General features: G+C 47.8%; 3 protein-coding genes across 9 annotated transcripts; 1 reads left to right on the top strand and 2 right to left on the bottom strand.

Annotated features, from left to right (window-relative positions):
* Positions 1–171: 171 nt before the first annotated feature.
* On the top strand, positions 172–25,493 carry rnf123 (ring finger protein 123). 4 transcript variants are annotated; one of them, XR_015845798.1, is made up of 42 exons: positions 172–627; positions 2,601–2,718; positions 3,069–3,153; positions 3,961–4,040; positions 4,250–4,347; positions 4,426–4,480; positions 4,720–4,805; positions 4,865–4,951; positions 5,036–5,103; positions 5,781–5,906; positions 5,990–6,104; positions 6,195–6,299; positions 6,374–6,499; positions 6,559–6,651; positions 6,729–6,802; positions 6,909–7,026; positions 7,112–7,211; positions 7,437–7,498; positions 8,038–8,109; positions 8,432–8,552; positions 8,980–9,081; positions 9,289–9,389; positions 9,804–9,993; positions 10,081–10,226; positions 10,598–10,681; positions 10,766–10,873; positions 10,941–11,118; positions 11,553–11,627; positions 11,965–12,052; positions 12,401–12,488; positions 12,803–12,887; positions 13,222–13,248; positions 13,732–13,871; positions 13,952–14,008; positions 14,136–14,267; positions 14,346–14,421; positions 14,491–14,575; positions 22,465–22,667; positions 22,757–22,851; positions 23,493–23,578; positions 23,718–23,890; positions 25,120–25,493. XR_015845798.1 is itself a non-coding variant. In XM_088308908.1 (41 exons), the coding sequence occupies exons 2-41, from the start codon at positions 2,634–2,636 to the stop codon at positions 23,815–23,817; spliced, it is 4,002 nt and encodes a 1,333-aa protein (XP_088165034.1). In that variant the 5' UTR covers positions 172–627; positions 2,601–2,633; the 3' UTR covers positions 23,818–23,970. The 4 variants fall into 4 exon arrangements, 2 of the variants coding, with proteins under 2 accessions (XP_088165034.1, XP_088165035.1); XR_015845799.1 differs by having other exon boundaries at positions 23,718–23,886; XM_088308908.1 differs by lacking the exon at positions 25,120–25,493 and having other exon boundaries at positions 23,718–23,970.
* On the bottom strand, positions 17,244–22,061 carry amigo3 (adhesion molecule with Ig like domain 3). 2 transcript variants are annotated; one of them, XM_088308911.1, is made up of 3 exons: positions 21,738–22,061; positions 19,655–21,293; positions 17,244–17,914 (listed from the first exon to the last, which is right to left on the bottom strand). In XM_088308911.1, exons 2-3 carry the CDS (start codon positions 21,014–21,016, stop codon positions 17,882–17,884), a joined length of 1,395 nt encoding a protein of 464 aa, XP_088165037.1. In that variant the 5' UTR covers positions 21,017–21,293; positions 21,738–22,061; the 3' UTR covers positions 17,244–17,881. The 2 variants fall into 2 exon arrangements, with proteins under 2 accessions (XP_088165037.1, XP_088165036.1); XM_088308910.1 differs by lacking the exon at positions 17,244–17,914 and having other exon boundaries at positions 18,939–21,293.
* On the bottom strand, positions 24,716–27,502 carry nicn1 (nicolin 1). Of its 3 annotated transcripts, none has more exons than XM_088308912.1 (7): positions 27,227–27,502; positions 26,515–26,673; positions 26,123–26,305; positions 25,925–26,038; positions 25,731–25,799; positions 25,118–25,281; positions 24,716–25,007 (listed from the first exon to the last, which is right to left on the bottom strand). In XM_088308912.1, the coding sequence occupies exons 1-7, from the start codon at positions 27,398–27,400 to the stop codon at positions 24,986–24,988; spliced, it is 885 nt and encodes a 294-aa protein (XP_088165038.1). In that variant the 5' UTR covers positions 27,401–27,502; the 3' UTR covers positions 24,716–24,985. The 3 variants fall into 3 exon arrangements, with proteins under 3 accessions (XP_088165038.1, XP_088165039.1, XP_088165040.1); XM_088308913.1 differs by having other exon boundaries at positions 25,174–25,281; positions 27,227–27,500; XM_088308914.1 differs by having other exon boundaries at positions 27,223–27,354.

The following is a 27,502-nucleotide window of genomic DNA, read 5'->3' on the forward strand; positions in this document are numbered from 1 at the left end:
ACTATTGAACTAGATCGGTCGACATCGCTTGCGTACGGAAATGAAATTCGGGGGTGGGGCGCTCTGTGTCTCCGAACGCACCCGAGTGAAAGTGATTTTATTGAACACACCCTAGAAGTCCAAATTGAGTCGGACCTGTCAGTCGTTTGTCACTCACAACCATTCAGACGTACTTTTTACAGGATTCTACAACAGCAGCATAACTGAAAAAATAAATGTCACACTGTAATATTATATGTCGCACGTTTTAACTTTAAGTTTATAACGTGATAAGTTTGACCAATCGGTAGAAAAAGTACACTTTGCCAGTGACCTGAATCGAAAGGTTGCGGAAGTCAAACGTATCCCAGTTAAACAATTTTAAACGTAGAAACGTGACAGTGACACTGATCACTTTATAACGTGACGAATTGGCTTCGCGTTTGGAGTCTTTCTGCTCCATCTGAGACGCCTTAGCGAGGTAGGCGTGGCCAAGCTAGACTGTTGTGTTGTGGTCCAAATGAGCCACCAGAACCTCAAGAAGCAGGTACGTATTCTTCAGTCGGGATTCAAATCACGCGGACGACACGACACAACAAGCTCCCACACGAGGACAAGTGGAGCGAGCATTGAAGGGGGACAAAACAGGTAACAGTTTGATTTTTGGTTGTTGTATCATGTTCGTGTCTCGTCATGGTAGCTTGATAGCTGGCATGCTAGCTAGCCCTGGCCAGCGATCTGCTAACATGCTAGCGCTTGCTGCTGGCCGAAGCATTGCGATTTTACCTTCTTTTTGTGGCCTTCGGTGTTCTTTTGTGCGCGACAAGACATGCTTTGGAAAAACCTGGTTGTCCTGATGGCGGTACACAGCCTAGACTCCCATGACAGTGTGGCGTTGTCACTTTATCTGACGTCCCACATCGCCATCACCATCCTACTTCTCCGCCCCCCTTTGTAGTGCTTACTCAAGAAAATGGGTAAAAGCTTCCAAAAATTATACAACCGCAGGAGTGACAATCATACACTAAACACAAATGATGACATGACTTACTCCATACACTAAAAGTATGCCTAAAAAGTGGTGCCTTGTCATACTAGTGCCTTGACTTCCGAGTCCTTTAGGTACAATCCGGCACTTAACCATATTTTTGTTTTGTCTTGATTTGTGAGCAAAATTTGATTGCACTACTGACTCCGGGCGCTAGGCGGCGCTCGCCATCGGTTCCCTTGCAGTGGAAGGACCGCACCATTTGATGGCAGTAATGGCGCAAAGAGCCACTTTGCCAACCACCAATAAAAGAAGGAAGCGCAATGAATTGTCCACACTGCAGTTTTGTGGAGCGTAACAAACGTTTCTGTTTTTCCTTTGTTTTTTGTACGCAATACAAAGCAAAATTGAGTGCATTTTTTTTTGAGTGACAACGCGTTTTGAGTTAATTGTCAGGGTGGCTGAATTGCACTGATTTGTGTCACGTGGGTGCTCAAGGTACACGTCCAGGTCATAACTCCAAGTACCAGTGCATACCCACATGGACAGCATTGCGCACAAGTGTGTTACTTGCATATAAAAAAAAGTCTACACACCCCTGTTGAAATGCTAGGATTGATAAAAAAATGACATGAAATCCTTCCAAACCTTTTTCCACCGTCGATGAGACCTATGACCCATAAAACTCTTTTTGAGGGCTTTGCTATTTTTTTTTTTCATCTTTTTCATTGAGTTTGATCTTATTTCCTTGTTTGGTTAGTTTGGGACTTACAGGGCGCGCTTGGGACCATCTTATGTGTAAATGTGTGCTGCGTATAGAGTCACGTAAAGAGCAGTAGTCTATTTACTTACATAGAGTACACAAGTTCTCTGATATCCAAACATCAAGGACATGAGTCTCAAAGTCAACATTGCAAACATGCCCACACGAAAAGCATTTCTCAGTGCACATTGAGTGCATTGAGAATGGTGACAAAGTCAAAGCCGACAGGCGCGGTTTTTTAACGCTAGCCGCGTGCTGTCCATATGCAACCCTTTCCCACTTCCAAACGAGTCTGTGAGGGTTTTGAAATGTTTTCTAAATTTAGCCGCTCACCAGTGGCCTTGCTCCAAGAGTGGGTTGACATGCTCGTTGGGGGAAAGTGAGGGGGCTGGGGTTTTTCTTCTGAATTCTGCACCAGCTGGATATGTTGGGATAGTTGAGGAGTGTTTCATTGCGGGTCATACTGTCGTCTGTGAAGCAGGAAAATGTCGAATCGCACCAAAAGTCAAAGTTGGAGTAATTTGGTTTGAAAAAAATCAAAAAAATATTCCCATTAAAAAAAGACATTTTCTTGGTCCAGTTTGCGTGGACAAAAAGATCACCGTCCGCCCTTGAGCAAGACACAGACAGCCCCAACTGGTCCCTGCTTCACTTTGTGCTCTCAATTTAGTTTATCTTGTGATTATTATTCTTCAACCAATGCTTTCTCATACTCTTTGATAAATATGTGTGATTAAAAATGCTTTTGGAGCATTTGCACAGCTGTGTGACTCAAAGTCATCAAGATGGGCTGGAAGGCAAAGCCCAGGATGCCATCCGTGTCCGATTGGTGATTTTTTTTAATTTTCTCTTTGTTGGGTGTGTCTACAGCGGTTGCGTGTGGCCGACTTCCCAGCAGGCAGCATGAGCTCCAAAGGTGGCGGCGGCACGGCGTTGAGCCGCCGCAACTACAAGCTGTCCTCAGACTCGGACAAACCCAAGTCCACCGGTAACGCTTTCCACCTTCACGCCGTTTCCGTTTTATTTTTGCAAAGCAAACCACACGTTTTCACTGATTGCTCCCATCGTTAGTATGTATGCACTTCTCGTAATGAATCTTCGTTCATCTACCGATGCCAGCAGCGTATCGTGATTGAGAAGCGCAACAGCGCTATCCATTTTTCCCCATCTTGTTCCAAAATGGATGTGATTTCTTGTGAATGAATGAATAAATGTTTACAGTTACGAGCATGGTCATAAATAAATTCAACTCATATCTCAAAGTCTCTGTTGCCATATCTTTTTTTATTTTTTATTCGTACAGCAAAAAAAACAAACAAATTTTGTCTTTCTTGTTAGGCATCGTCAACGAGAGGCTGCTGAGCGACTATTTGCGTCACGTCTTCCCTTCTGCCAATCAGGCCAACGTTCCGCCCTCCTTCAGGTTGTCTTTCTGACCGTCTGTCTGTCTGCCTGCCTACCTATATGTCAGTCTGTCTGCCGCCTGCCGGCTGACTGGGCAGCATTGTGCTTCTTCGAAAAAACACAAACGAGCGCAGTCAAACAATTAAGTCGCTCTTAACCAGAGGAAGAAAATCCAAACGTTTGGCACTTGTGACAAAATGTTTTCTTCTTCCACTTCTTAAAGTGAGATTGCAAAATAGTTCACAATATATTTAAAAAATACCAAACTTGATGACACAATGACTTTGGGACAGGTAAAAGTGACACAAAGAAAGTGCTTTTTCGGGTTTTACAACGGAATTAAATATTTGGAGAATAAAGTTGGATTTTTGAAATACAGTGTTCTCTTCCGTTGGTGAACTGTCAATGTCACAGTAATCTGACGTTGTCGTTGAAATCATGGTTAAATAAAGCTTTGATCTTTTTGTTAAAACAAAATGTTACGGCAACATTATGCCCTTTTTACGGAAGTTGGGTTTAGCTTTTGCTTTAGCTTTTTTTCTCTCCAGCTTTTGAATGTGATGTGGGGATACTGGAGTAGAATACACTCAGCTGCTGCGCTTTGTGTTACAGACACATCTATTCATAGACGTGCGCGCACACACACACGAAGCGCTTCGAAGCGGGAGCCCAGTTTGGCATGTTGGCCTGCTCATGTGCACTTAATGTCTTTTCAGGCCTTTCAAAATGTAAAATGTCAATAAAGTTGCTCACGATGGTTGTTGGTCTTCTTCCCTTTGGTGACGCGACCACGCCGGTCGACTCGCCGGCTCCCCCTGGTGTTCAGGAAGCCTTTGGCCTTCCAGGATCTGGACGCTCACCTGCAAACGTTGTTATGTGAAGGCGAAACGGCTGATGACAGCCCGGGTATGTCTGCATGTCATGCTCTTTGGAATTTAAAAAAAAGAAAAGTTTTACAACTTTGCTTTTTCAAACATTTTTGGGGGGTCAAAAACTGCTTCACAGTTATGGCCTGTCCAATATGTGATTTTTGGCGCTGAGATCCGACATGTTGGATGATATCTGTAGCCCTTTGAGCAAAATGTCCCGTCAACGTTTGCCGCCTTGTCCCGCAGAACGTGAGGTTGAAGGTCGCCTGGGTCCTCAGCCGGTGGTCCTGGACCACACCGGCGGCTTCGAGGGCCTCCTCTTTGTGGACGACGACCTGCTGGGGGTAGGATGCCTTCCGTTTTCGCAAGTTCCGTAGTTGGCTGCCTTGACCAGGCCCTTTTGCCTGCCGCGCCCCCTTCAGGTGATCGGCCACAGCAACTTCAGCTCCATCCGAGCCACCACCTGTGTTTACAAAGGTGGGCCGGGGACCGCTCGCACGCACTAAACTTGGTTTGCCTTTGCTCTGCAACAACTGAGATTTGGAAAAATACCAATTGTCACCAAAAGTTGCTTTGAGTATGACATTTATTAGAATCAAACGTTTTTGAGCAGAAAAGTTGCTTTTGTCTGATCACAAAGACAAGTTTTGTTGAGCACAAGCAAACCGCTATACTTGTGGCACGGCGTTCGTTTGACCTTTGACCTTGGCATGCAGGCAAGTGGGCGTACGAGGTGCTGATCTCGTCGCAAGGTCTGATGCAGATCGGCTGGTGCACGCTGAACTGTCGCTTCAACCAGGAGGTGAGCGCTCGCCGCCCATTTTTGACGGCCGCTCACTAACGCCTTTGACCTCCCGCCAGGAGGGCGTCGGCGACACGCCCGACTCGTACGCCTACGATGGCAACCGAGTGCGCAAGTGGAACGTGGTCACCACTAACTACGGCAAAGTAAGCGTGTGTCCGCCGAACCGACGGCAGAGTTCCCACCCCGGTGTTGACGCAATTTTTTTTTTTTTTTTTGTGCGCTGGCAGTCGTGGGCAGCCGGTGACATTGTCAGCTGTCTGATCGACCTTGACGACGCCACCATCTCCTTCTGCCTGTAAGTCGCACGTGCTCTTCACGCTAAGTAGGCTTGTCACTCGCCAATTTTTTTCAAAGCCATTATTCTATCGAAGGTCCGAGCCAATAATCCACTGAAATTTTTGCATGAAAGGGTATTAGAAAACACATTTTCCCCGGATTATTCTTTGTCAACCAATTATTTTTGTTTATTTGCTATTTAGATAAAAAAAAAAAAAAAAAAAACCTCAACTACAATTGCACAATTCCGCACGAGAGATAAATGTTGGAATCAGAAACTTGTTTGGTTGTTGGCGGTGTCGGATTTAGAGCATTTGGACAAGTTCTAGTGAATTCATGACTCAATAATTACAATCATTTTTGATTCATTTGATATTTGATTAGTTGTCGATTCATTTTGACTTCTGTAAGAGGAGACAGGTGTCGTTCATGTCATTCCAATGTTTGGACTGGAATGTTGTGTGATCACTTTTTGGGATCCAACTGAGGAGGCTTTCCACTCACTTCCTGGTATCAAAAAGATCCACACTCTTGTCACGTTTTTGGGTGGTCCGAAAAAGGTTTCACAGCGGACGTGTCAAAGTTGTTTTTGGCATAAAAATTCAACATATTTTTTGTGATTCTTAAGAACCAAATGTGTTTTTCCAAAACTTTTGTGGGGATTTTGTGGCCATACTAATCAGAAGTTGTGCCCAGGAACGGCCAGTCGCTGGGTACGGCGTTTGGCGACATTAAGTTGGGTCCCGGCGTGGCCTACTTCCCCGCCATCAGCCTGTCCTTCAAGGAATCGGTGGCCTTTAACTTCGGCAGCCGCCCGCTCAGATATCCTTCTTCCGCCGCCACTGCCTTTTGTCTCTTTTGTCTGGCCAGACCACTGGCTTTGTCCTTGACCCGCCAGTGCTCACGTACCCGTGCGAGGGCTACCTGCCCCTGCAGGACCCGCCCGCCGCCGACCTGCTCAAGGCTCACAAGCTGCTGGGCTTCGTCAAGAACGTCCTGTCCACACGCATCGACGTGCAGGTCGCTCAGCGTGCGACGAGCACAGACTGGCCTGAACGCCACACAGCAACTCACGAGTGTGTGTGTGTATGCATGCATGTGTGTGTGTAGGAGGAACGCGTGGTGGAGACGGATTGCTCGGTGTGGAGGCTGGACGGCGAGGCGACCGTCCTGATCACACTGGCGCACATCTTCAACCACTTTGCTCCTCTGATGGTGAGCAAGTCATTCTTCGCCTTTGCGCTCGCTTCGTCCGCATGTGTCAGTAAACGCCCTCCACGTGCGCGCAGTGTAAAGTGTACCTGGTGGAGGACGTGCTGATGAACTTCCTGCTGGGGATCTTGGAGGGCGGCGGTTCCGTGGACGAGCATCCGCTCATCCAGCAGCTGCTCGACCTCTTCTGGCTCCTCATGGAGGTAAACGCTCGCGCACACGACGCACGGCGACACGGCGTGACATCATCTCTCGCTTGCAGGATTACGAGGTGAACGAATGTCTGAAGCAGCTGATGATGTCGCTGCTGAGGGCGTACCGCTTCTCCCCCATCATCCCCGACCTCGGGTTCCAGGTACCCAGCATCACGTGTGCGTCCAAGGCGAGTCTCGTGTGCATGTGTGTTGTTGAACTCGGCGCATATCCTTTTAGATTCACTACCTTCGTCTGACGACGGCCATCTTGCGCCACGAGAAGTCCAGGAAGTACTTGCTCAACAACGTCTTATATCCTTGCGTGTCTACATGGTGGCGCCCATCTTTTACACACACACACACACACGCACGCACATCGCGCAGACAAAGTTGCTACTTTTCCTTAACGTGAGCGCACGTTTGACGTATTGCGCTCGGTGGTGTTCTTCTACATCAAGACGCCGCTACGGGTGAAGGAGGCGGGGCTTGAGGAGCTCATCCCCACCACCTGGTGGCCAACGCACTTTGACAAGGAGGTGCCCGAGTCTGCCATGTCAACGCCCCCCCACCCCCGCACCCACCTTACAAGCGTCTGAGCCTCTTTGTCCTCTTCCCCGTCAGGGCAAAGATGAGTGCGAGCCTAAAGACGAGAGTTCGGACGAGCGTCTGCGGCGGCGAGCTTACGAGCGAGGATGCCAGCGGCTGAAAAAAAGAATCGAAGGTGGGAGTAGAAGTCAATGAAGTTTGACTGACTCGTTGGTTTGAGTGCACTCGTTCCTATGTTTGTGCTATATGGCTCCGCCTCCTCGAGCTGAAACCACAACGTGATCAGCAAGCAGTCAGTGTCAAGCTCAGAGCGTTATTGGGGAGTGGGAAAGGCAACTGTGAACTACACTTGCTGACTACCTCGTATGATCACTTAAAAAGTGCGTTTGTCTCCCTCTAGTGGTGGAAGAGTTGCAAGTGCAGATCCTCCGGCTGCTGCTCAACAACAAAGACAAGAGCATAGTACGTGCCTTTGTAATTTTTTCGTTTGTAACAAGAATTGTCTTTCGAGCTTACAAAATGTTCAGATTTCAGCAGTTGTTTGCTTTCAGTACATTGAGCGGCAATTTCCCAAAATGTAACAAAAAATGTTCTGATTATGTTTTGCTCACATCTTAATATCATGTTTTGTTCTTTGGATCCAGAAGAAATTCAAGTTGCTTGTCACTGTAAGAGATGTGTTTGCTCAGTAAAAAAAAAAAAAGAAAAATCATTGAAGGGCTTGGAAAAGTTGGTAAATACAGCAAACAAATAGCTCACTTCTGAACACGGCTTTTGTAAATGAGCTCCTCTTTGTTAGTAGCCATGTTCGTGTGCAAACCAGCTCAACTGAAGAGGTCACTCCAAAAAAGCAATTATGTCAAAATTTGTTTTCTTGACACACCAGCTGGAACAAATGAATAAAATCACTGAATGTCACAGTGGTAATTTTAATTATTTTGACTTGACCGATGGCCTTTCATCAATTGTTGACTTTTTGCTCTCGTTTTGACTTCGCTTAGGGCGAAGCGTCTCGTTACATTTTCCTCAACAAGTTCCGCAAGTTCCTGCAAGAGAACGCCAGCAACCGAGGGGTGAGAACGAGCGCCTCCAATCTTTCACGCCAATGAGTCACAGCCTTTCACTTTGCTTACAGCCTGATTCCTTCCCATGCAAAATTCAAATGTTCACTTCATTCAGATGATTCCAAAAGTTTCCGCATTGTCTACATTATTCTCTATAAAATAATTGTCTGGTAATAATCTAGTGCCAATCATTATGGAGGACAATGCAATTTCAACATTTAGTTTCAACTTCAGCATTTCTGCAATCAAATCAGCTGTGCAAAAAAGTGAGGTGCGTCCAATACTTTCCATGTGTATGTTAACAACATGAACGTTGTGCGTGCGCCTGCAGCATCCCACGGCCCTGTGCCCCCCCGAGTACATGCTGTGCTTCCTGCACCGCTTGATCACAGCCGTGCGCACCTGCTGGGATGAAAGTTGCAAGAAGAGTCCGGGCAGTGTCAGCAGTGACGGTACGAAAACTACGCAGCCGTCGATCTCGAAATGGCTGTATGCATTTTTTTTTTCTTTGAGGAGCAATTTTGCCCATTCAGGACGTCATTTGAGGAGCAATTTTTTTTTGCACCGGTAATGCTGTTCAAAGAGTTTAGCAAAATGCTAATTTTGCCCCTTGATTGCAATGCGCTTATTTTGAGCCTCGTTCCTGAAAAGTGTTTTGCTACGACGACATCATTTCAGACATAGAGAAGAAGACAAAAAAGGAAAAATGTGGCTTGTTCAGCAGCATGTCCAGATTTTAAATATCGTTAGTTAATTGAACGTAGCCCACCGTTCCGTGCTCTGACCTTCCTCTCGCTTCTTCTTATTGTCCTGTGTGTTGCGGGCCGCCGCGGCGCTCCTGTCCCTGCCGTTCCGTTTCCGTTTGACTTGTGTCTTCAGCGGCGTTTGTGCCGCCGCAGCTCTTCTACAATGGGAAGGTGGACTACTTTGACCTGCAGCGGCTGGGCGGGCTGTTGTCGCACCTCAAGAAGACACTCAAAGGTTAGTTGAGAACAGTCGGCAGCAAAAAGTCATACAAAAAAAAAAATGGATTACACAATAGAAGACGTCAAGACGACTTTGTAAAGTTGTTGATTTTCCCCTCACGAGCTGGCTAACGAGCGCTCGCGTCAATAGTTGAGTCGATTGATTGCACAAAGCGTGACTGGCGCGAACGTTGAAGGTGTTGCCGACCTTTTGCTCCCGCAGACGACCTGGCGAGTAAAGCCAACATCATCATCGACCCCTCTGAGATCCAAGCGGCATCCATGGACGACCTGGACGAGGATGACGAGAGCGGCACCGCGCAGGTTCGTCTTGGCTTTAGGAACGGCCGTTGGCTGTCTGGGGAGAGGCTCTGCCATTTGAATATAACTACGACGTCTACGCCCAAAATCAAACGTTGCTGAGAGGTCACTATGGCAAAGTGCAATTTTGTATTACTCGAATCCACATTATAACAATTTTGTTTTTTGTTTTGGGGGCGAAGGTTGATGCCATTTGTAGTCATTCAGTGGGGAAAGATGATTTGAGTTATGAGCGCGGTGACTCAACAAAATTGAGTCTTATCTCAAGGCAGGACTATAACTTCTTCCCATAAGAATATGGCTTTGTTAAACAAATTAAAAAAAACAAAACAAAACCACTAGATGAATTATGTGGGGATGTGGGCTTTATCTGGGGATCCCTTTTTGAGAAATTCTGTTTTTGTGTGCGCTCCCCAGAGGCCGGCAGGGGCATCAGCGGGCGGCCCCCCAACTCGGCCCGGCTGGCTGAGCTCGCCCACCCTGAGTCGCGCCAACCGCTTCCTCAGCACCGCCGCCGTCAGCCTCATGACACCCAGGCGACCCCTCGGCCAGCCCGAGAAGGTCAAAGTGCGCGCCCTTGCCATGGAGCAGCGCACCGAGGAGGACAGTAAGTCATCAAGGGCAAGAATTACTTTCCTGTTGCTTCCTATCTTCTTACGACGTTTGTCTCTTTTGTGTGTTTTTTCCTCTCAAGTCGAAGGTAGTCACGGCAACGACGGTCTGTTGCTGGGGCGACCCGTCGACCAATCGCATCAGCCCGTGGCTGACAAATCGCTTCTGGAGATCACCGACGGGATCATCATGATGTACAACCTCAGCGTACATCAGCAGCTGGGAAAGGTGCGCCCGCTCTCGTCAGCTTCACCATCAATCCATTGATTTACCTGTCCATCATTTTTATGGCGGGGTGGTTGGAGAATCAGAATGAACTTTGACATAAATAACAGAAATTTCACATATATGAATTTTGTCATTTGCAGTTTGCGAGCCGAGACGTGTTTTTGATTAATTATTTCACTAGATATAATTTTTGAAATAATGACGATCTCATCCAAAATTGAGATCAACACACGCCTTCATTGGCCCTTTGGCCACCTAGTGGTTGACATTAGAACTGTTCTTCCGCTTGCTTTTAAACATGAAAGCAACCAATGCAATGTTTGTGTTGATGTGAGCTACCCCATTGACTGACACTTTTTATATTTGTGCAGATGGTGGTGGTGGCCGACGATGTCCACGAGTACGCGGCGGCCCTCAAAGACACGGACGAGAAGATCGCCCGATGCCCACCGAGAGTAAGTGGGACGCTTTTCCGCTGGTGGCGGCGTGCATCTGTCTTTGCTCCCGTCCTCCATTTGTGATGTGGCTTTCCCCCGCAGAGGTCAGACATCTTGGAAGAACTCCACAAGAGTCAGAAGGTCTTTGCTGAGAAGTTGAATCACCTCACCAGGAGGCTGGCCTGGATCAACGCCACTATATACTCCAAGGTTGGTCCACGTGTGCACGCGCACGTGCGTGTGCATGCACCACACCTCACCGCTGTTTTGCGCACAGGAGAAAATGTTGGACGTGTACTGGCTGGTGCGCGTGTGCATCGGCACCATCGAGCGCGCCGACCGCACAGGCTCGCTCTTCGCCTTCACGCCCGAGTTCTACCTCAACGTAGCCATGTACGCCTACAACGCCCTCAAGAACTACTTTAGCCCCGCCAGCAGCATGGATCAGCTGCCAGGTGAGCGCGTGGCAATCATGGACGTGCCGTATATGTGATGCACTCCCACTTAGCCTCTGCCGGCAGCCATCTTGCGTGGGGTTCGCTTTCATTTCCTTGTTGATGCTTCTGACAACATGATGCTGACCAATCCATTAGAGTAACAGTCAGAGATATACCTCAGAAGAGAAAATGTATTATTGCATTATTACTGATGATGCCACACACTGGCATTTTTGCAGTGGAAACATAAAATAATGTGAAAACACAGCTGAGAAATTAATATATTCAAGTTAGGCGCTTGGTGAGGGGCAACGCAAGATGGCCGCCAGTGGCGTCACTTCTCGCTATGCCATCGTGAGTCCATAACAAATGCGTCGGTGGCCCCAACACGCACACATGCTCCCTTTTTGGGGTCGGCCGAAACCGGCAAACTGACTTTGCCGTCCTTGCAGGCTACGAAGAAACATTAACTCAGCTGGCAGCCATTCTCGCCAAACACTTTGCGGATCCACGCATCGTTGGAACAGGTCTCTCACACACCCCCACACAACCCCCCCCACACACACACACACACACATGCTTTGTCACTTTAATGTTGCTTATATAATTTATTGTGTTCTTCATGTTTTACATTTTGTTATTTTTATTGAACTGCTTCTTTTACTTAGGTTGTGCAGTGCCCTGAAAGGCGCCTTTAATTAAAATGAATTGATGAAACACCTCCCCTCACTTCAACATAGTTGCTTGGCCACAAGATGGCGCCCTAGCAATGTTTGTACAAAGGAGGCTAAAAGCAGGCAACCTACAGAGCTGAAATGTACAAAGAATGACGTCATTGCGCCGCCGTGCGCTATTGTTTCATAGATATCAAAGACGCGCTGATGCAGGCGCTGGCCAGCTACGTATGTTACCCGCAATCGCTCCGGGCGGTGGAAAGGATCCCAGAGGACCAGTGAGTCGCGCACGCCGCCGTCGGCCATTTTGCACTCTAAAAAAAATATAATCACCTAAAATAAAAATACATTTATTAAATTAAAAAAAAATATATATATATATATAAATCACATAATTTTGGATCGGAAATGGACCAATCCACTACTTGGGTCAATTTGACCCAACTTTCTGTTTTGTTTTTGTGGAACAACCCACAAAATTTTTTAAACCAAACTTTTTTTTTCATACAAAACAATGCAAAAAGATGGATGAAATTGACTCAATTAGTGGATCGGTCAATTTTTACGCCCAAAATTGTGTTATTTTTAGCCCAACGTTTTTTATGAGTGTGCGCTTGTGCTTTCAGACGCGTGGCTATGATGAGGAACCTGTTGGCCCCCTACGAGCAGAGACCCTGGGCGCAGACCAACTGGATCCTGGTCCGGCTGTGGCGGGTGAGGCGCGCTCTTCCTTCCTTCCTTCTGCCGTCCGCTCACACTTCAAAGCAACGGTTACTTTCAAACTCCGGCTTCGTTCAAGTTTTGTGGATGAAAACAAAGAACAAGAGCAAACAGTTCTGATTGCATTTGGCAATCAAATTTGCACCGACATCCAGCTCCTAATTCAGTTTGCTCATATCCTGGATGAGTTGGGCTTGGTTGTGGTTAGTAAAAGAACACAGAAGTTTTTCACCGCTCACTATTGGTCACGACAGGATCATTTTTGCACTTAACTCTGAAGTGACATTTCGTGTGTGTGTGTGTTGCAGGGCTGCGGTTTTGGCTACAGGTACACGCGCCTGCCGCACCTCCTCAAGACTAAACCCGAGGACGCCAACCTGCCCAGCCTCCAGAGTAGGTTACCCAACTCTGTGTGCCGTCTCATCAATGGGTTGGCGCGTCGCACACGATGCGTCCGTTGCCTCGTCAGTCAAACATCATGCAGTCATGCGCCAAGTAGGGTGACGAGGCAACAGATGGCACGCACACGCGCAAGCGTTTCCGAGTTTGATTGGCAGCATGTGAGTGGGCAGGTGTGACTTGGATTGGCAGCAACGTGGCCATCTTTGATCACTTGGTCATGTGATGTTTGTGACGCACTTCCTGTCCCGCATGCTCACACGTTATTGTCGTTTTTCTTTTTCCTTTTTTTTTCTTTTATTTATTTATTTTTTGCATGCTGATGAAGGAGATTTGACCGTTGCAAGTTTCCAGCGTAAGTTCTCTTTGATTTATTTCTATGTTGTTGTATTTTTGTTTTTTCTCTGTTGTAGCCACAATTTGTTATAATTCCAGCCTTCCTTTTATTTGTTTATTTATTTTTTATCAATTTCAGAATCAAAATTCTCCTTTTGTTTAGTTTCTACTTTTATTTGAGTTTAATTTCTAGAATCTTTTTTCCGTCTCTCCTGTTGTTTTTTCTTTTTTTATTTATATATTTATGTATTTTTTGTTCTTGGGTGAATGTGTTTGTTTCCCCCCTGTGTCCGCCCTTTCACCTCTCCTCCCACCCATCAACATCGTCGTCGTCATCTTGGAGGATGTGAGGAAGCTTTTTTTTGGTTGAACTTAGCGGCCACTTGACTTAGTTGGCGCCCTTCCTCGGTATTTGGTTGCCCCAGCGAGTGTGACTGCCAACCTTGTCAGTTTCCTGCCTAATTTGCCGTCCCGTGACACGTGAATTGCGATTGTTCTCCAGAGCCGTGTCCGTCGCTGCTGCTCCAGAGACACATGGCCCGGCTGCTGAGCGCCGACAAAGACATGGCCGCCTCCTTCCTCAACAGCGTCCTCAATCAGCTCAACTGGGCTTTCTCCGAGTTCATCGGCATGATTCAGGAGGTAACACCCGCTTGCCCCGACCTCGGCCATGCAAATGCATAGTCGTCTTCATCTGGCTTCTCTTTTCGTCCTTTCTGCAGATCCAGCAGGCAGCTGAGCGTCCAGAGAGGAACTTTGTGGACACGCGTCAGCTGAAGGTCAGCGTCTGCCGTAACACTGCTGCGTGACGTGTTTAGTGAATTAATTATAACCAATTGCTTAATCAATCGTATATAACTAATAAGTGTGGCCAACGAGTGATGACGGGCTCTTGCGGCATTGCAGGTGTGCGCCACCTGCTTCGACCTGTCCGTCAGCCTCCTGAGGGTTCTGGAGATGACCGTCACGCTGGTCCCGGAGATCTTCCTGGACTGGTCGCGTCCGTCTGCCGAGCTGCTGCTGCGCCGTTTGGCTCAGGTTGGCCTGCTCTCCGCCGCCACCTTGTGGTGGCATCTTGACTTGCGTTGTTTGATGTGCGGTTGTGATGCGCCGCAGTTGCTGAATCAGGTGTTAAATCGGGTGACGGCCGAGAAGAACCTTTTTGACCGCGTGGTGAACTTGCGACTGCCAGGTATGCACGTGCAAGCCAGCGTGCCGCGCGTGTTGCTTTGTTGACTGATGTTGCCGTTGTGGGTTTGAGGTCTGGAGAGTGTGGACCATTACCCCATCCTGGTGGCTGTTACCGGCATCCTCGTTCGAATTCTTGTGGATGGCGACCGGCATGGGTGAGTCACATGTCAAGCTTCTTTTTCTTTCTTCTATTATTTTTTTTTTTTTAATTTTCACCCACAATGCACAAGTGTATCTCTGTGACAGCGAATGAGCTCTACTTCTGATTGTTTTTACACATCAGGGTTGGGATGAATGACAGAAGCCATGCTAACTGCTATGCCATTATGACGGACATGTTGACATGAAAGAGGGAAATAAGTAATTGGGTTTGGCGGTTCTCTTAACGCCGGCTGGAACAATGGAGAGAAACCAACTATTAACAGTAAAAAAACAGGCAAGTTAAGAAGTCTGTGTAGAGAAAATCACACAAAATAAAGTAACACAGCTACACGGGACATGAAACAAATGAGCACATCCGCACATATGTCAGCTGAGAGGACCTCAATAGGTTAAAAATATTTTCATATCATGTAGTATAATTTTTTAAAACTTTATCAGTACCACAAGGTGGAATAAAAAAAATGCAAGCAGGGAAAACAGAATGGCTAAAGGCTAATTCATTCCTAAAAAGTGATATTTTGGACAATGGAGTGTCAAATACTTTTATTTTGGCTGCAAAGTTGTTTTAATAAATACAACAAATTAACAAATAATAATTTCTTAATTATTACAGTTATAGAGCGCCAATTGTGTTGAGCAATTGATCTGTCTGCATTATTCTTGACGTGACAATAACTGTCACGTGGTAATGTTCCCGACAAAATGCCAAAAAAAGATTTTGCATTTCAATTTGTTCTGGAAGGGAAGTTCTGCATCTTGGCAGCTCTGCTTGCATGTGTGCATTTGCGCGTCTGTTGGCCGTTGCCCTGGCGCCACGGCGGGATACAGCACGCAGGAAATTGAATTATTGCATCGTTAGCGCTTCGGCATTAAGTGTTGTAGCTCGCTGAGAATCGTGAAGACATCAGGCAGTCCTCTCATGCCACTCACAGCTGGAAATGACTTGTATTATTTGGGAAGTCGTTTCGCACCCGCACGCGCACAGCACATGCACACACATGAATCATACAACTGCGTGTGCTCGCTTTTTAATGAGAAAACCCACTTGAGGGGAGAATCTTATTTTTTTTTCCCACCGCATTGGACAAACGTGTCTCACTTGCTGCCTCCTTCTGATTAGGAGATATAGACAAGACATTTATGATGATGTCATGTGCGTGTGTGTCTGTGAGGGGGTTTAAGTCCGCCTTGAGTGAAAGGTTGAGGTTTTGGTAGAGCAAGTGGCGGTTGCAGAGTGCTGCATGATGGGAAACCACAGGGAGCGCCTTAATGGACAGTGTGTGCGTGCTGTGGAGAAAAAGTGTGCAACCCGGAGAAAAAAAGGTCCACTGTTTAAGTAGTCCAGTCGAGAGCAAACGTGGACATCACTGCGGATCTCTGTACTCATTAAATGTTGTTGTGTTGCCTTTGATGACTGTGTACGTGTGTGCTCCCGCGTGCATGTGCTGAGCGTCCATTACTGGTGTGCACGTTTCACTTTGGCCTGATCGAAGTCCATCAAGGAATCTTCTTCAGATCCCATCAGAACGTCCGCACGCAGCCGTAGTATTGATCCTGCCGCACTTGCACAGAATCCTCAGCCGCTCATCCAGCCGTTCATGTGTTCACGCACACACAGTCAGACGACCATCATGTCGCATCGTAGAAAATATTTGCCGGTCTGTCAAAATGCTGAGTGTGGGTGGAAGGACCACCAAAAATTTTGAAAATGGGCTGGCTGGTTCAGGGGAAATTTCACAGCAGGCATCCTAAGTCTGTTGGTGAACTGGAGGAGTTGTATGCTAAAGAACCTTATGAAGTTCCTCAGGTTGAATTTGAAAGTACAAAAAAAAAAATAATAATAAAAAAGCACTCACGCACTAAGAGCATGTCTGCATCCGCAAGGCGAACGTGCTCAGTGCGAGTATCAACGCAGCTCATTTTGGGCCAAGACGGCAGGCCGGAAGCCGCCAGCAGTCAGTTGACATGAGATTGTGGGGGCGCTAATTAGCTTAACAACATCTTGGCTGGCGTGGGCTGTTCACAGCCCGAAGCCTCTTTGGCCGCCTCCCGCTCCCGTTTTCGTAGGACATAGCTTGACCCCAATTCCTCTCCGAACAGAACACACACCACTACTCCATTATTAAGTCACGTCCACCAGTTTTGCCAGAAATATCTTCGTAGTCAGGTTTTAAATTGAGTTTAGAAACATTCAGAACAGGCGTGGGCAAACTACGGCCGGGGGGCCACATGCGGCCCGTTAAACGTTTTAAACCGGGCCTGCCGAACTTGAAAAAAAAAGTGAATGACTGCATTTGTATTCCTTCTCTACTGCCTGTTCACTACTTTGAGTAGACATTTATTTCCATAGTTGAGTCGTGCAAATAGAAAATTCAAATTGAGAAGAGCAGTAGACTAGCTGGTAGCCTTCACCCATCATTGGGCAATTCTCGAGCACGGGGGAGTGCTCATTCCATCTTTTTGAGAATCATCAGAAGCACTTTGCAGTCATGAAAAGTCCATCATTGTGCTTACGATCTCTTGCGGCTCCAGTTTGGATTGCTTGATCCCGTTAATGATTTTTGCTCTGTGGTCAGGATGCTTTTTCATCATGTCCCGTCCGGAAGGCTTCCCTCCTCACAGAAACCAAATAGCTTGATCAATAGTTTATTTCAGCTTCAACTTTTTTTTTTTTGTGGCAACATGAGAAAGATGACTGATACTTTATTGATTGACTGAAACACTTGTGACACTTTAGCGACAAACAGATTGACAAGCTCCGAGTGCTCGTGTTGCATTTCCAGGGAGTCAATTCCACTCTTTCCACTTTCAACTCTGACTAAGGTTGACTCAGCGCTTCCTTCCAGCACACACACACACACACACACACACACACACACACACACACACACACACACGCACACCATCTGGCCAACATGTCCATTGTGTGGATTAATTAGAAGTAAGTCCTTAACGGGCTTTTTTTCGTTTTCGAGGATGTTTTACCCACGACACTGTACGAAAAATGGCACAAAAAATAGACTATCAACAACACATGAACAAAAACAAGATCAAAACGTAACAACAAAATAGACAATTCAAATAAAACACACACACGTCATACACTGTCGAAAATCAGTGTGGAATGTCACAGATGATTAGTGGAAAAGGAATCCGAAGGTGTTGCATTAAACGTTCCTTTGCCGCAATTATGCTCCCGTTTTTGTCTTGAAGACGTGAAGTCAGTGATGGTGGCGATGAGGACGAGTGTTTGAAGTGACGAGATCGTTGTCGTTGTCGATGTTGCGACTGCTGAGCCCTCACAAGGCTCCTGCCGCGTTTCCCGCCTGCGCCTGTTGTCATGGAAACAAGGGAACGGAGAAAGCGGGAATGAAGACAAAGTTGAGCAGGAACGTCAAGTCACACACGCGACCCGACGAGTGGTGCGGGGAGTTGAAATGTGACCCGTGCACCTGCAAGACATCACGAGCCAGTGGACACGTCCGACCCACTGGAGGGGCGAGTCTGTCTTTGATTGGCAGTTGCTGTTGGGTTGCGTACGATTGCTCATTGCTTCCTGCTCATGAGTTTTTCTTGACTGTGTTGGCTGAAATTACGTAGCGGGCAGATGTTTGATGTGAGACATGCCCCCATAAAAGATTGACGAGCATAAGACCAACGCGAGCGAGCGGTCGTCTGCTGACAGGATCGTTTATGAATAGCGTGTGTTCCTTTCGTCCCACGATGCAACCACACGGTGTGATGGGCAGCGGGTCACGTGACTTTGCAAAGTTTGGAACCTTTATGCTTTTCTGGCAAAGATGTTTTTGATGATGATGATGACAACGATGAAGTTGTCAGACATGCTAGGTTGCGCGTTCCCTGCTCTAGCGTCTCCTTGAAGGGTTTGTGATTAGGCCCTGGTGGATTTTTGAGGCCAATGCCAATTCTGCAGAAAAGAAGGTGGGTTGCCGAGGTGGGATGTCACCTCAGGTGGCAATTATGTGACCGACCCACAACGCTGTTAAGGAGATGCGCGTCGTCGCCATCGTTGGCTTGTTATGCTAGGCTCCGTTTTTGAGATACTTACTTTCTTTGAGGAAAATTTGATGACACACGGTTAATAATGGACCTTCTGCCATCTAGTGGAAGGGTACTGAAGTGTTGTGCTCGTTCCAGGCATCGTTAACCAAAATTACAAAATTTGAGATAAATTATTTCTTCTCGATAAATAATTTCTTCATTTTAAAAAAAACATTAATCAACATGTCTTATGAAAAGTGAATACAGCGTAATTAGCTGACAGCTAGTTTTCATCGGTCGGCGCCGCTATGCTAGAGCTAGTGAAATCACCAGAAGGAATGTTGGTTAGGAGCACTTTATTAGGCAAAGAGCGAGATGGCAAGTGGAGGTAGTGCAGGGATAACGATGCAGTGAAAACATTTCCAGACAAAACCTCAAAAGTGCTCCTGATGTTTTATTGATGTTGTTCTGCTCGTCCTCAGCAGAACATTTGACAATCAACTGCAAACCCGGCTTCTATTTTTAGCCAAGCTAATGGGACGCTCGCTCCGTGCGCGGCATCAAGGCATCTGCAGCAAACGTTCTTAAAGGTACACGCGGGCTTTAAAGGTTTAATTGGTGACCGCAACAAACACGCCCAACCCCCCCCTCAAACGTCTCCCCAAGTTGTTTGTTTTCTGTCTTTGGTGTTTGTGTTTTGGCTTGTCGTCCATCCGGTCACAGTGCGAGTGGTTCTTGGCTGATAAGTCATTTTCAAGGCAAAGCAAAGGTGCCGAATGGTGCCAGGACGTGGTGTGATGGTGGTGGTGGGTGGGGAGGGGGTGCAAGGTGCAAGGTATGGGGGAGTGAGAGAGGATAGTGCCGCCGGTATAGTCGTCTGTGTCTCCTTGCTAGGGCAACACGAAGCCCGTGTCCGGGAACGCGGCATCCCGTCGGAGCGTTTGCCGCGCGTCGGGCTCCAGAACATAGCCTGGCCCCACGTGCCCTTGAACCGCCCCTCCCACCCTGAGTCGCCCATTCTGCTGCTCTCCGACTGGCTCCAGAAAGACCACGTGCCTGTTGGTACTGACCTTGCGGCCCGGGCCCTCTGTGGTGGCGGGCGGCGTGGGGCTGAGGATGGAGGACTGGGCGCTCTCCAGCCCGCCCTCATTGGCAACAGGGCCGGCCCCCTTGCTGCAGGGCGGGCAGCGGCACGGTGTCAGGTACAGGTACATGAGGACCAGGATCAGGCTGACCACGCAGCCCAGCAGGGTTGTGAAGCCGGTGTTGAAGGAGTCGTGATCCTGGTCGCCGTGGTGCGTCACCACCGTCACGTTCACTTCCTGCGTCTCGTTGCGCCGTCCCAAAGTGTCACGGGCCACGCACCAGTAGACCCCAGAGTCCTCCGCTCGGGCCACCACGATCTCCAAGCTCCCATTGACGAACATCTTCAGCGAGCCATTGTTGCCGGGCGGTGCCACGTACTCCTGGTGTGGAGAGACCCAGAAGAAGGTGACGTGTTTCCCGGTCAGCGTGGTGCTACAGTGGAGCAGCGCCGGCCGACCGGCGTTCACCGCCACGTCGCTGGACTGCGATGTAACAGCCGTAGCGTTGCACGCTTGGGGAAAGTCGGGGAGGAAGCGCACGGCGAGGCCCTGCAACCCGTACATCAGGCAGGTGTAGTCCTGCCGGAATTCCGTCACCGACAGGTAGCCTCGAAGCTCCCAGAGCCGGAACATTCGGTACATGACGCAGTCGCACACCAGCGGGTTGGCGTGAAGGTATAGTCCCTGCTGAAGTCGACGCGGCAGACTGGTGAGGTTCTCCAGGGGAAGCCCGGGAAGACGATTTGAGGATAGGTCCAGCAAGAGCAGTTCCGGGTGCTCTTGGACGGACGAGAAGGGAAAGTCTGAGAGTCGGTTGTGGCTGAGGTAGAGCCTGCGAAGGGCGTCCAATCCCGCCAAGGCGTCGCGCTCCACCTTCACCAGGAGGTTGTTGAAGAGCAGCAGCTCCTCCAGGCCCGGAAGGTCCCGAAAGGAGGCCTGCGCGATGGTCCGCAGCTTATTGGACGACAGGTCCAAGTGTCGCAGCAGCGCCCCAGAGGAGTTCCGGAAGGCGCCCGGCAGGATGGCCGTCAGCCGGTTGTGCGCCAAGCGTACGGTGGTCAAACGCAGCTGCCCCTCAAAGCTGCCCTCCCGCAGCGCCGTGAGGCGGTTGTGGCTCAGGTCCAAAGTGACCGCCGAAGCGGGCATATCTGCTGGCAGACGCTCCAGGCCGAGCCCGGCGCAGCTCAGGATGTCGGCCGCACGCAGGCAGCCGCCCTCACGGGAGGAGTTGCGTCCCGACACCAAGACGCTGGCCTGGACCGGTCGTGTCTGCTGGAGCAGGCCCAGCAGAACCACCGGCCAACTCCAGGATGCCACCGCGGCCGCGCCCCAAAGGAGAGCCCGCATCGCGCCTCACACACTCGCTTCCGCTCACTGGAAAACGCTCTTTGCGTCTTTCATCCCGTGCGAGTTTTCTCCTTGGCCGCTGATGCAAATGAGCATGACTCGGCAGAAGCACGTCAGCTTGTGAACCTTCACAAACTGTAAACATGCGGCGCCGCCCCAAGGTTCCCGGGGAGAGGGTCTGTCAGCTGCTGGACCAGATGTTCATAACCTCCTTCATCTGGAACGGCAGCTCGCGGAGAGCACCACAAATTGTCACGTCGGGATGCAGCCGCCTTGTCTGTTTCAGGACAAGAGGGAAAAAAAAAAAAAAGAAGAAGGCTTGGTCTCAAATGCAAATAAATCGCACAAGATGGGAACGGCGGCAGCAAAGACAGAAGCACACACAGGCACAAACTCAAGCACACACGCAATTACACACCAACATGCAGACACACAAATGCACGCACAGACATTCTCCTCCCCAAACTCACAATTACAGACACAACACACAAACACAGTTGGACACAAAAACAGACACACGTGTGCACACACACACACACACACATTTTTCATTTTTATTTTAAGAGGGACAGAAACGACAATATGGACAGTTGCACAACAAATTTACAGCAACTTTAACACAGAAAAAAATACACGCAGACACTTTCAAACACATGCATGCACATCTCACACCATTCTACACTAACACACACACACACAAGTGTGTGCTTGTTGGACTCACATCAGTTGTCGTTCCAATCGTCTTCATCAAGCGCATCTGGCCGACCGGCTGTCAGATTTTCTAGTTGTTCCCATCAGTCGCTTCGCGTCCGCTCGCCGTTTTTCTTTGGCGTAAGACGGCACCCGCTCGCCACTTGTCGCCGTGCACCTAACCCAGCTCGGCTCAACTCCAGCGTGCTGTTCTCTGACGAGTCGGCATCTCTTCTCTTGCTCAGCCGCGCCTCCTGCCAACGGCGAAGAGGAGCGCAGCCGGCGGGCAGCTTGGGCGTCAACGTGGCCGATGTTTTCAGTCGGCTCTTTGGCTTTTCGTCCCGTGGGCGCCTCTTCCTCCGAGCTGAGCTGCTCTTTGCCTGGGAGCTCCTCCCTTGGCTCCTCCCCCTTTCCCGCTCTCTCGCTTGCTCTCCTCTTTTTCTTTCTCTTGCTGCCGTCCCTTCGTCACATCTCCTCTTTGTCTATTTTTTATCTTTTGATTCTCAGCCTGCAGAAACACACATGCTCACACCCAGACATATTCACATTCAAAAAATATATATCACACATTCACAATACAAGTTGAGAAAGAAGTAACATGATGATGTCATGGCATCAACGATGAGCGACAATATTTCGTCTGACATGACAGGAAGTAGAATGATGATGTCACCGAAGTGAGACGGTGACGTCATGATCTCCAACCAGGAAGTAGCGTGGCGAGGCTCTAACGAGTTGTGTTGTTGTGCGTGTTTCAGGACTTGTCGCGCGGCGTGCGTGCTCCTCTCGGACCCGTGCTTCCAGCTTCACTCCATCCAGCACCTTCTCAGCGAGGCCGGCGACAAGTCGTGCCCCGGCGCGGCGCACACGCTCACCTCATCCTCTTCCAACCTGGCGTCCTCCGTGGCTCCGCCCCTTCCCGCCGGCTCATCGGAACGCAAGCATTTCTCCCTCAACGCATGTGAGTTGCTCACACACACACAAGGACTTTTGTTTTCTTGTGCTGTGATTTTTACTAGCGTGCCTGTTTGCTTTGCTTCTGTTTTGCAGACAGCGACTACATCAGCGTGGAGGAGAAGCTGAAGGTGGAAAGCATGCTGGCTTTCCTCACCAGGGAATCGCAGAAGGCGGCGACCAGCACACAGGTTGTCCTCCATCACATTTGAGCTCAGAGGGGAATTGGGATGTAATTCTGAGTTGACGCTGCAATATTTCGTTTGATTCCATCGTAGGATGACGTAATCACTGAAATAAATAAATTAAACTAATTTGACGTTTTCTCACCAAGCATACTGTATCTTTTAGGGTAGGGCAATTTATAAGCACTTCTCCAAACAATTCCCTGACTTGAAGTTGTTTCTTCTTGTTTAATAACTATTAACAAACACAAGCGAAACAACAGCACGCTTGTGTTTATGTCAAACTCTCTCTAGAATCATGCTAACCGACGGTGATGTTTTTGACTTGCAACCATAGCAACAGCTTTGTTCCCGGTGATCGATCGCGTTTCTTTTGGGTGGGCGTCAAATCCCTGCTTTGTAATGATTTTCGGGAGTCTAAAGAAAGCTTTTCCACCAGTTCTCCCAGACTATTACAGACAACAATGACGCACATATGAGGCATGATGCTTTGTTAGCCGGGGCTAGCCCACTAAAATGCCTGCAATGCATTGTGGGTATTCTGAACAGTGGAAGATCTTCAAAAAAAACACTCAGGGAGGCCACTCACACACACGTCAAGCTGCACTTGACAAACGTTGCGCCTTTTCTGTTTTTATGTCTTCCAGCCGGCCAGCGAGGATGACCTTTGCCCCATCTGCTACGCGCACTCCATTTCAGCCGTCTTCCAGCCTTGCTCGCACAAGTCCTGCAAGTCAGTCACGCACACACGTCATTGATTTTCTTGAGTGTGTCGCTGAATCAAGCAAAGCGCCTCCGAGATGATGTCGGACCGTGGCGCTTGCTGCAAGGCATGCTGGGAGTTGTGAGTCCTTGTTGTTTGTTTTTTTCAGGGCATGTATCAATCAGCATCTGATGAACAACAAGGATTGTTTCTTCTGCAAGGCCACCATCACAGCAGTAGACGACTACTGCAAGCCGCCGGCCTCCTAGCGTGCGCTGCCTCCTCTCACGTCGTGCACATCTTGACGCTCATCGGCACGCTCGCTCGTTTTCTGGAGTGTGTGTGAGCATGCGTCCCTTTCAAGCCTTTCTGATGCATTGTGAGAATTGTTTCCCTTGTTGATGGAGCCATTGTTACACGTGTGGGGGGGGGGGGGGGGGTGTGTCCTGTCATGGAATTAAATTATTCATCACAAAGAACAAAGAGGGTTTTTTTGTTGCGTTATCATCAAATCACATGGGTGTGCAGGAACAGGAAATGCAGTCCACAATGGTTGTGTGTGTGCAGGAAGAGGAAATCTAATCCAAAAGGTTCTCGCAAGTGCGGCACTACCGGCACGCGTGTGTGTGTTTATCTGAAGGTGACCTCAACTAAGGAAAGCAGACACCAGCCTCCCATCCGTTGGTGGAGGGCATCGATATACCCCAAAAATAACAGCGGTGTGTGTGTTTGGTCATCGGTCTTTCTGAAGCAAACGAAAAAAAAAAGGAATGCTTCATGTCACGGTTTCTCTGCCGCCACCTGCTGGCTGGAACAGCAAATGACGTGTAGTAGGCACGTTCATGTGCTGCCACTTGCAGGACGGCCACCGATTTTCATGCCCTTACCGTCTGAACGCATCTGGTTTGAAACCTTAAACACCGTAGATAATTGGCGAATAGTTCAACCCAAGAGACACTTAAGACCGCCCCTTCATTTGAATAACGTTTCCCTCTGCGTTGTAGGACCAAACCCGCCAAAATCAAATAAATACGAATAGAAAAAATATATAATTATTTTAAAAAAAAAGAGCAAAACATATTTAATTTAACAAAAAGTAAAAATGAATACAAAAATAACAAAATAGATTTGAAAAATGAAAAACAAATGTAGAGCAAAATATACAAATGGAGTTAAATATGCATTTAGTCAGACACACACACATACATATACATACATATATATATATATATATACACATATACATACATATATATATATATATATATATACATACATACATATATATATATATATATATATACACCAACTTTTCATTTTCTATTTATTTAGTTGTCATATGAAGGAGGACACTACTATAATCAAGTCAAATATGACATCAAACATGATCTCATGAATTGATGTGAGAAAAGGTGTGTTATGTCAGAGATAATAAATTTATATCGTAACAGCCGTCAACCTGAAAAAAAAACACAAAAATCAACCATTAACAGTTATATTATTTTGAATATAAATGAATCAGTATGATTTTTAAAAAAGTGATGTCACTCATTTTCATTTGTTACTTACAGATGAACTTCACTCTCTGTAAGATGAAAGATGTTTGCTTGTGCGTGCGTGCTTACATCAAAGCGTCCGACGGAGGCTGCGTGGCTCTGACTGCTCTGCATGACTTGACTCAAGGCCCACATCTGCTGAAGGCGACATGACACGGAGGCGGCGTCCAGCGGGCCCTGCGGGAGGTGCGCAAGCTCTCACATACAGCGGTTTGGTGACTTACGACTTTCAAATACATTGTGAGCAAGCTCCTGAGTGTCAAATCAGATTTCCCCCGTTGCCATTTGCATTTCAATTAGATTGCGGGCTGAGAAAATTTAGCAAAAGTGACAAGAACATGTTTTTTCCTCAACAAATGAGTCTGCCTGCCATGTATTTGTATTTGAACATTCAATAAAAATAAATAAAAATATATAAAACTTCAGGTTCATGTTCTGATCGCCCTTTCATATTATACATTATTTGCAAACATTTTTACTCTATTTTGGAATAATTTTATTTTCATGTACCATTTAAAGAAATACTAAAATCCAAACCTGGGAACAGGCTCTGAGCACTCATAAGTCAAGGTACCCCCCCGCCCGCACCCCGACATAATTAAACAGTCTCGCTCTCTCCAACGTACCTGCGTAACTGGCTGGCGCTCAACAAGGTTCAAAGCCAACAGCCAATCAGAGAGCTCCTTGTCAGGCTCCTACAACGTGATGACATCATTGTTATCCTCCAAGCTGAACTCACACGAAGAGGGCAAGCATCTTGGTGTCGTCTGACCCGAAAGTTGTCAAGCACAGGGAAAACATGGATGCGGCCTTTACGTACGGGTTGTGTGCGAGGGAAAATGCGCACATCCTCCACGCTGAACGTCAACCAGGCGGACGACGGCTGCTTGAGGATCAGCCGGACGGACGACACGTCATCCGGCTCCACTTGCATCTGAACGTAATGGCGACGCCACACCAAAGCGTCACCGGCACAACCGACACAACAAGACGGCGCAATCATGGAACGCATGCTCACCTGCTTCTTGCCAATACTGTAGTAGTCCTGCGCGCCCGCCTCCGTGTGCGGGTTGGTTATGAGGGGATGGTCGCGGAGGGCCGTGCACCACTTGGCCGCCGCCCCCTCCTGGCCGGGGACGCGCCTCTGTAGCCTCACGCTGATCAGGGCCGTGTAGAAATTTTTAAAGGTGATCGTCTCAATCTGTGTTTTCAGCCCAAACCCAAAATAAATTGTCAGTACCAGCGGCAACACAAGATGGCTGCCGTCTGGGTCCAGTTGTGAGAGGCCACTAGCAGTCCATCTTATTTTTAGATGCCAGCCGATGACGACACGCCATTGTTCGTCACCACCTTATGACATCATCATCTGTTATCATTGGTCACCACGTGATGTGGTAGTCGTACACTTACATTGACAGTTTTCCCCGGGGGCAGCGCGACATCGATCACGCACACGCCCGAGCGACACGCCTGCATTTTGCTGTCTCCAACTCCAAAGTGAAGAAACGCTGGCGGCTTCAGTGTGCAGGCCACGCCCTTTGTGACATCATCAGCGCTCATCTTTACCTTCTAACAATCACAATAATCAGAGCGACACAGATATATCTATTTATTGAAGCAACATTTGGGAAGTGACATAGTTAATTATCATTCCATTCAATTAGTTGGTCTTTTCTGTAGACTTGGTTGTCAAATATTAAAAATGATCATCACTCATTACATTCAAGCTCAAATTGTTCTACTTTGATAGTTAAGCAGTGAGATGTTACAGTCATATAACCATCATGCCTTTCACTAATTGAGGATGTTTATCCCTTTAAGTCATATTTTAATGAAAGACTATAAGTGTGCAGTGACATATTCCATATGATTATGCTTTCAGTAACGTTTCGTTCATTTCGACGTTGTCTCTGAAGCTTAACATTGTGCACGATTGCACACAAATGCCACACGATTATTTTCATCACACACGCAATACGATGACATATTTCCTCTATTGTGTTTACGAGTCCGTGTTGCGACGTGCTAATAGCAGGTGCTGTTCGTTACATCATCAAACCATGACCGAACGATTCACGTTGTTGTTGCTGTTGTTATTTTAAATGGAAACGTACGTACTCACGTCTCTTCCAGCGCGTGCTTGACGACTTTGGACCACTACAAGGCGCCTGTCAAAAGAGAAACACGAGCGAGGATGCTCGCGACCACAGCGTACACACGGCCTTACTTCCGGTCTTCTGTAACCAACGCGACCGAATCCAAACACGCCAGCTTTCACTCCATTTACTTTGAACATTAAGTTGTTTTAAGTGTAAACGATGGCGAAGGTTTGTAACATAAATAAAGTTCAATTCATTCAGAATAAGGATGGAAGCCCAAATAATAATAGACATGTTGT

This window comes from Idiotropiscis lumnitzeri, chromosome 11 (genome assembly GCF_059441095.1).
Source record: "Idiotropiscis lumnitzeri isolate Australia: NSW breed Sydney's pygmy pipehorse chromosome 11, RoL_Ilum_1.0, whole genome shotgun sequence".
In the NCBI taxonomy this organism is placed as follows: domain Eukaryota; kingdom Metazoa; phylum Chordata; class Actinopteri; order Syngnathiformes; family Syngnathidae; genus Idiotropiscis; species Idiotropiscis lumnitzeri.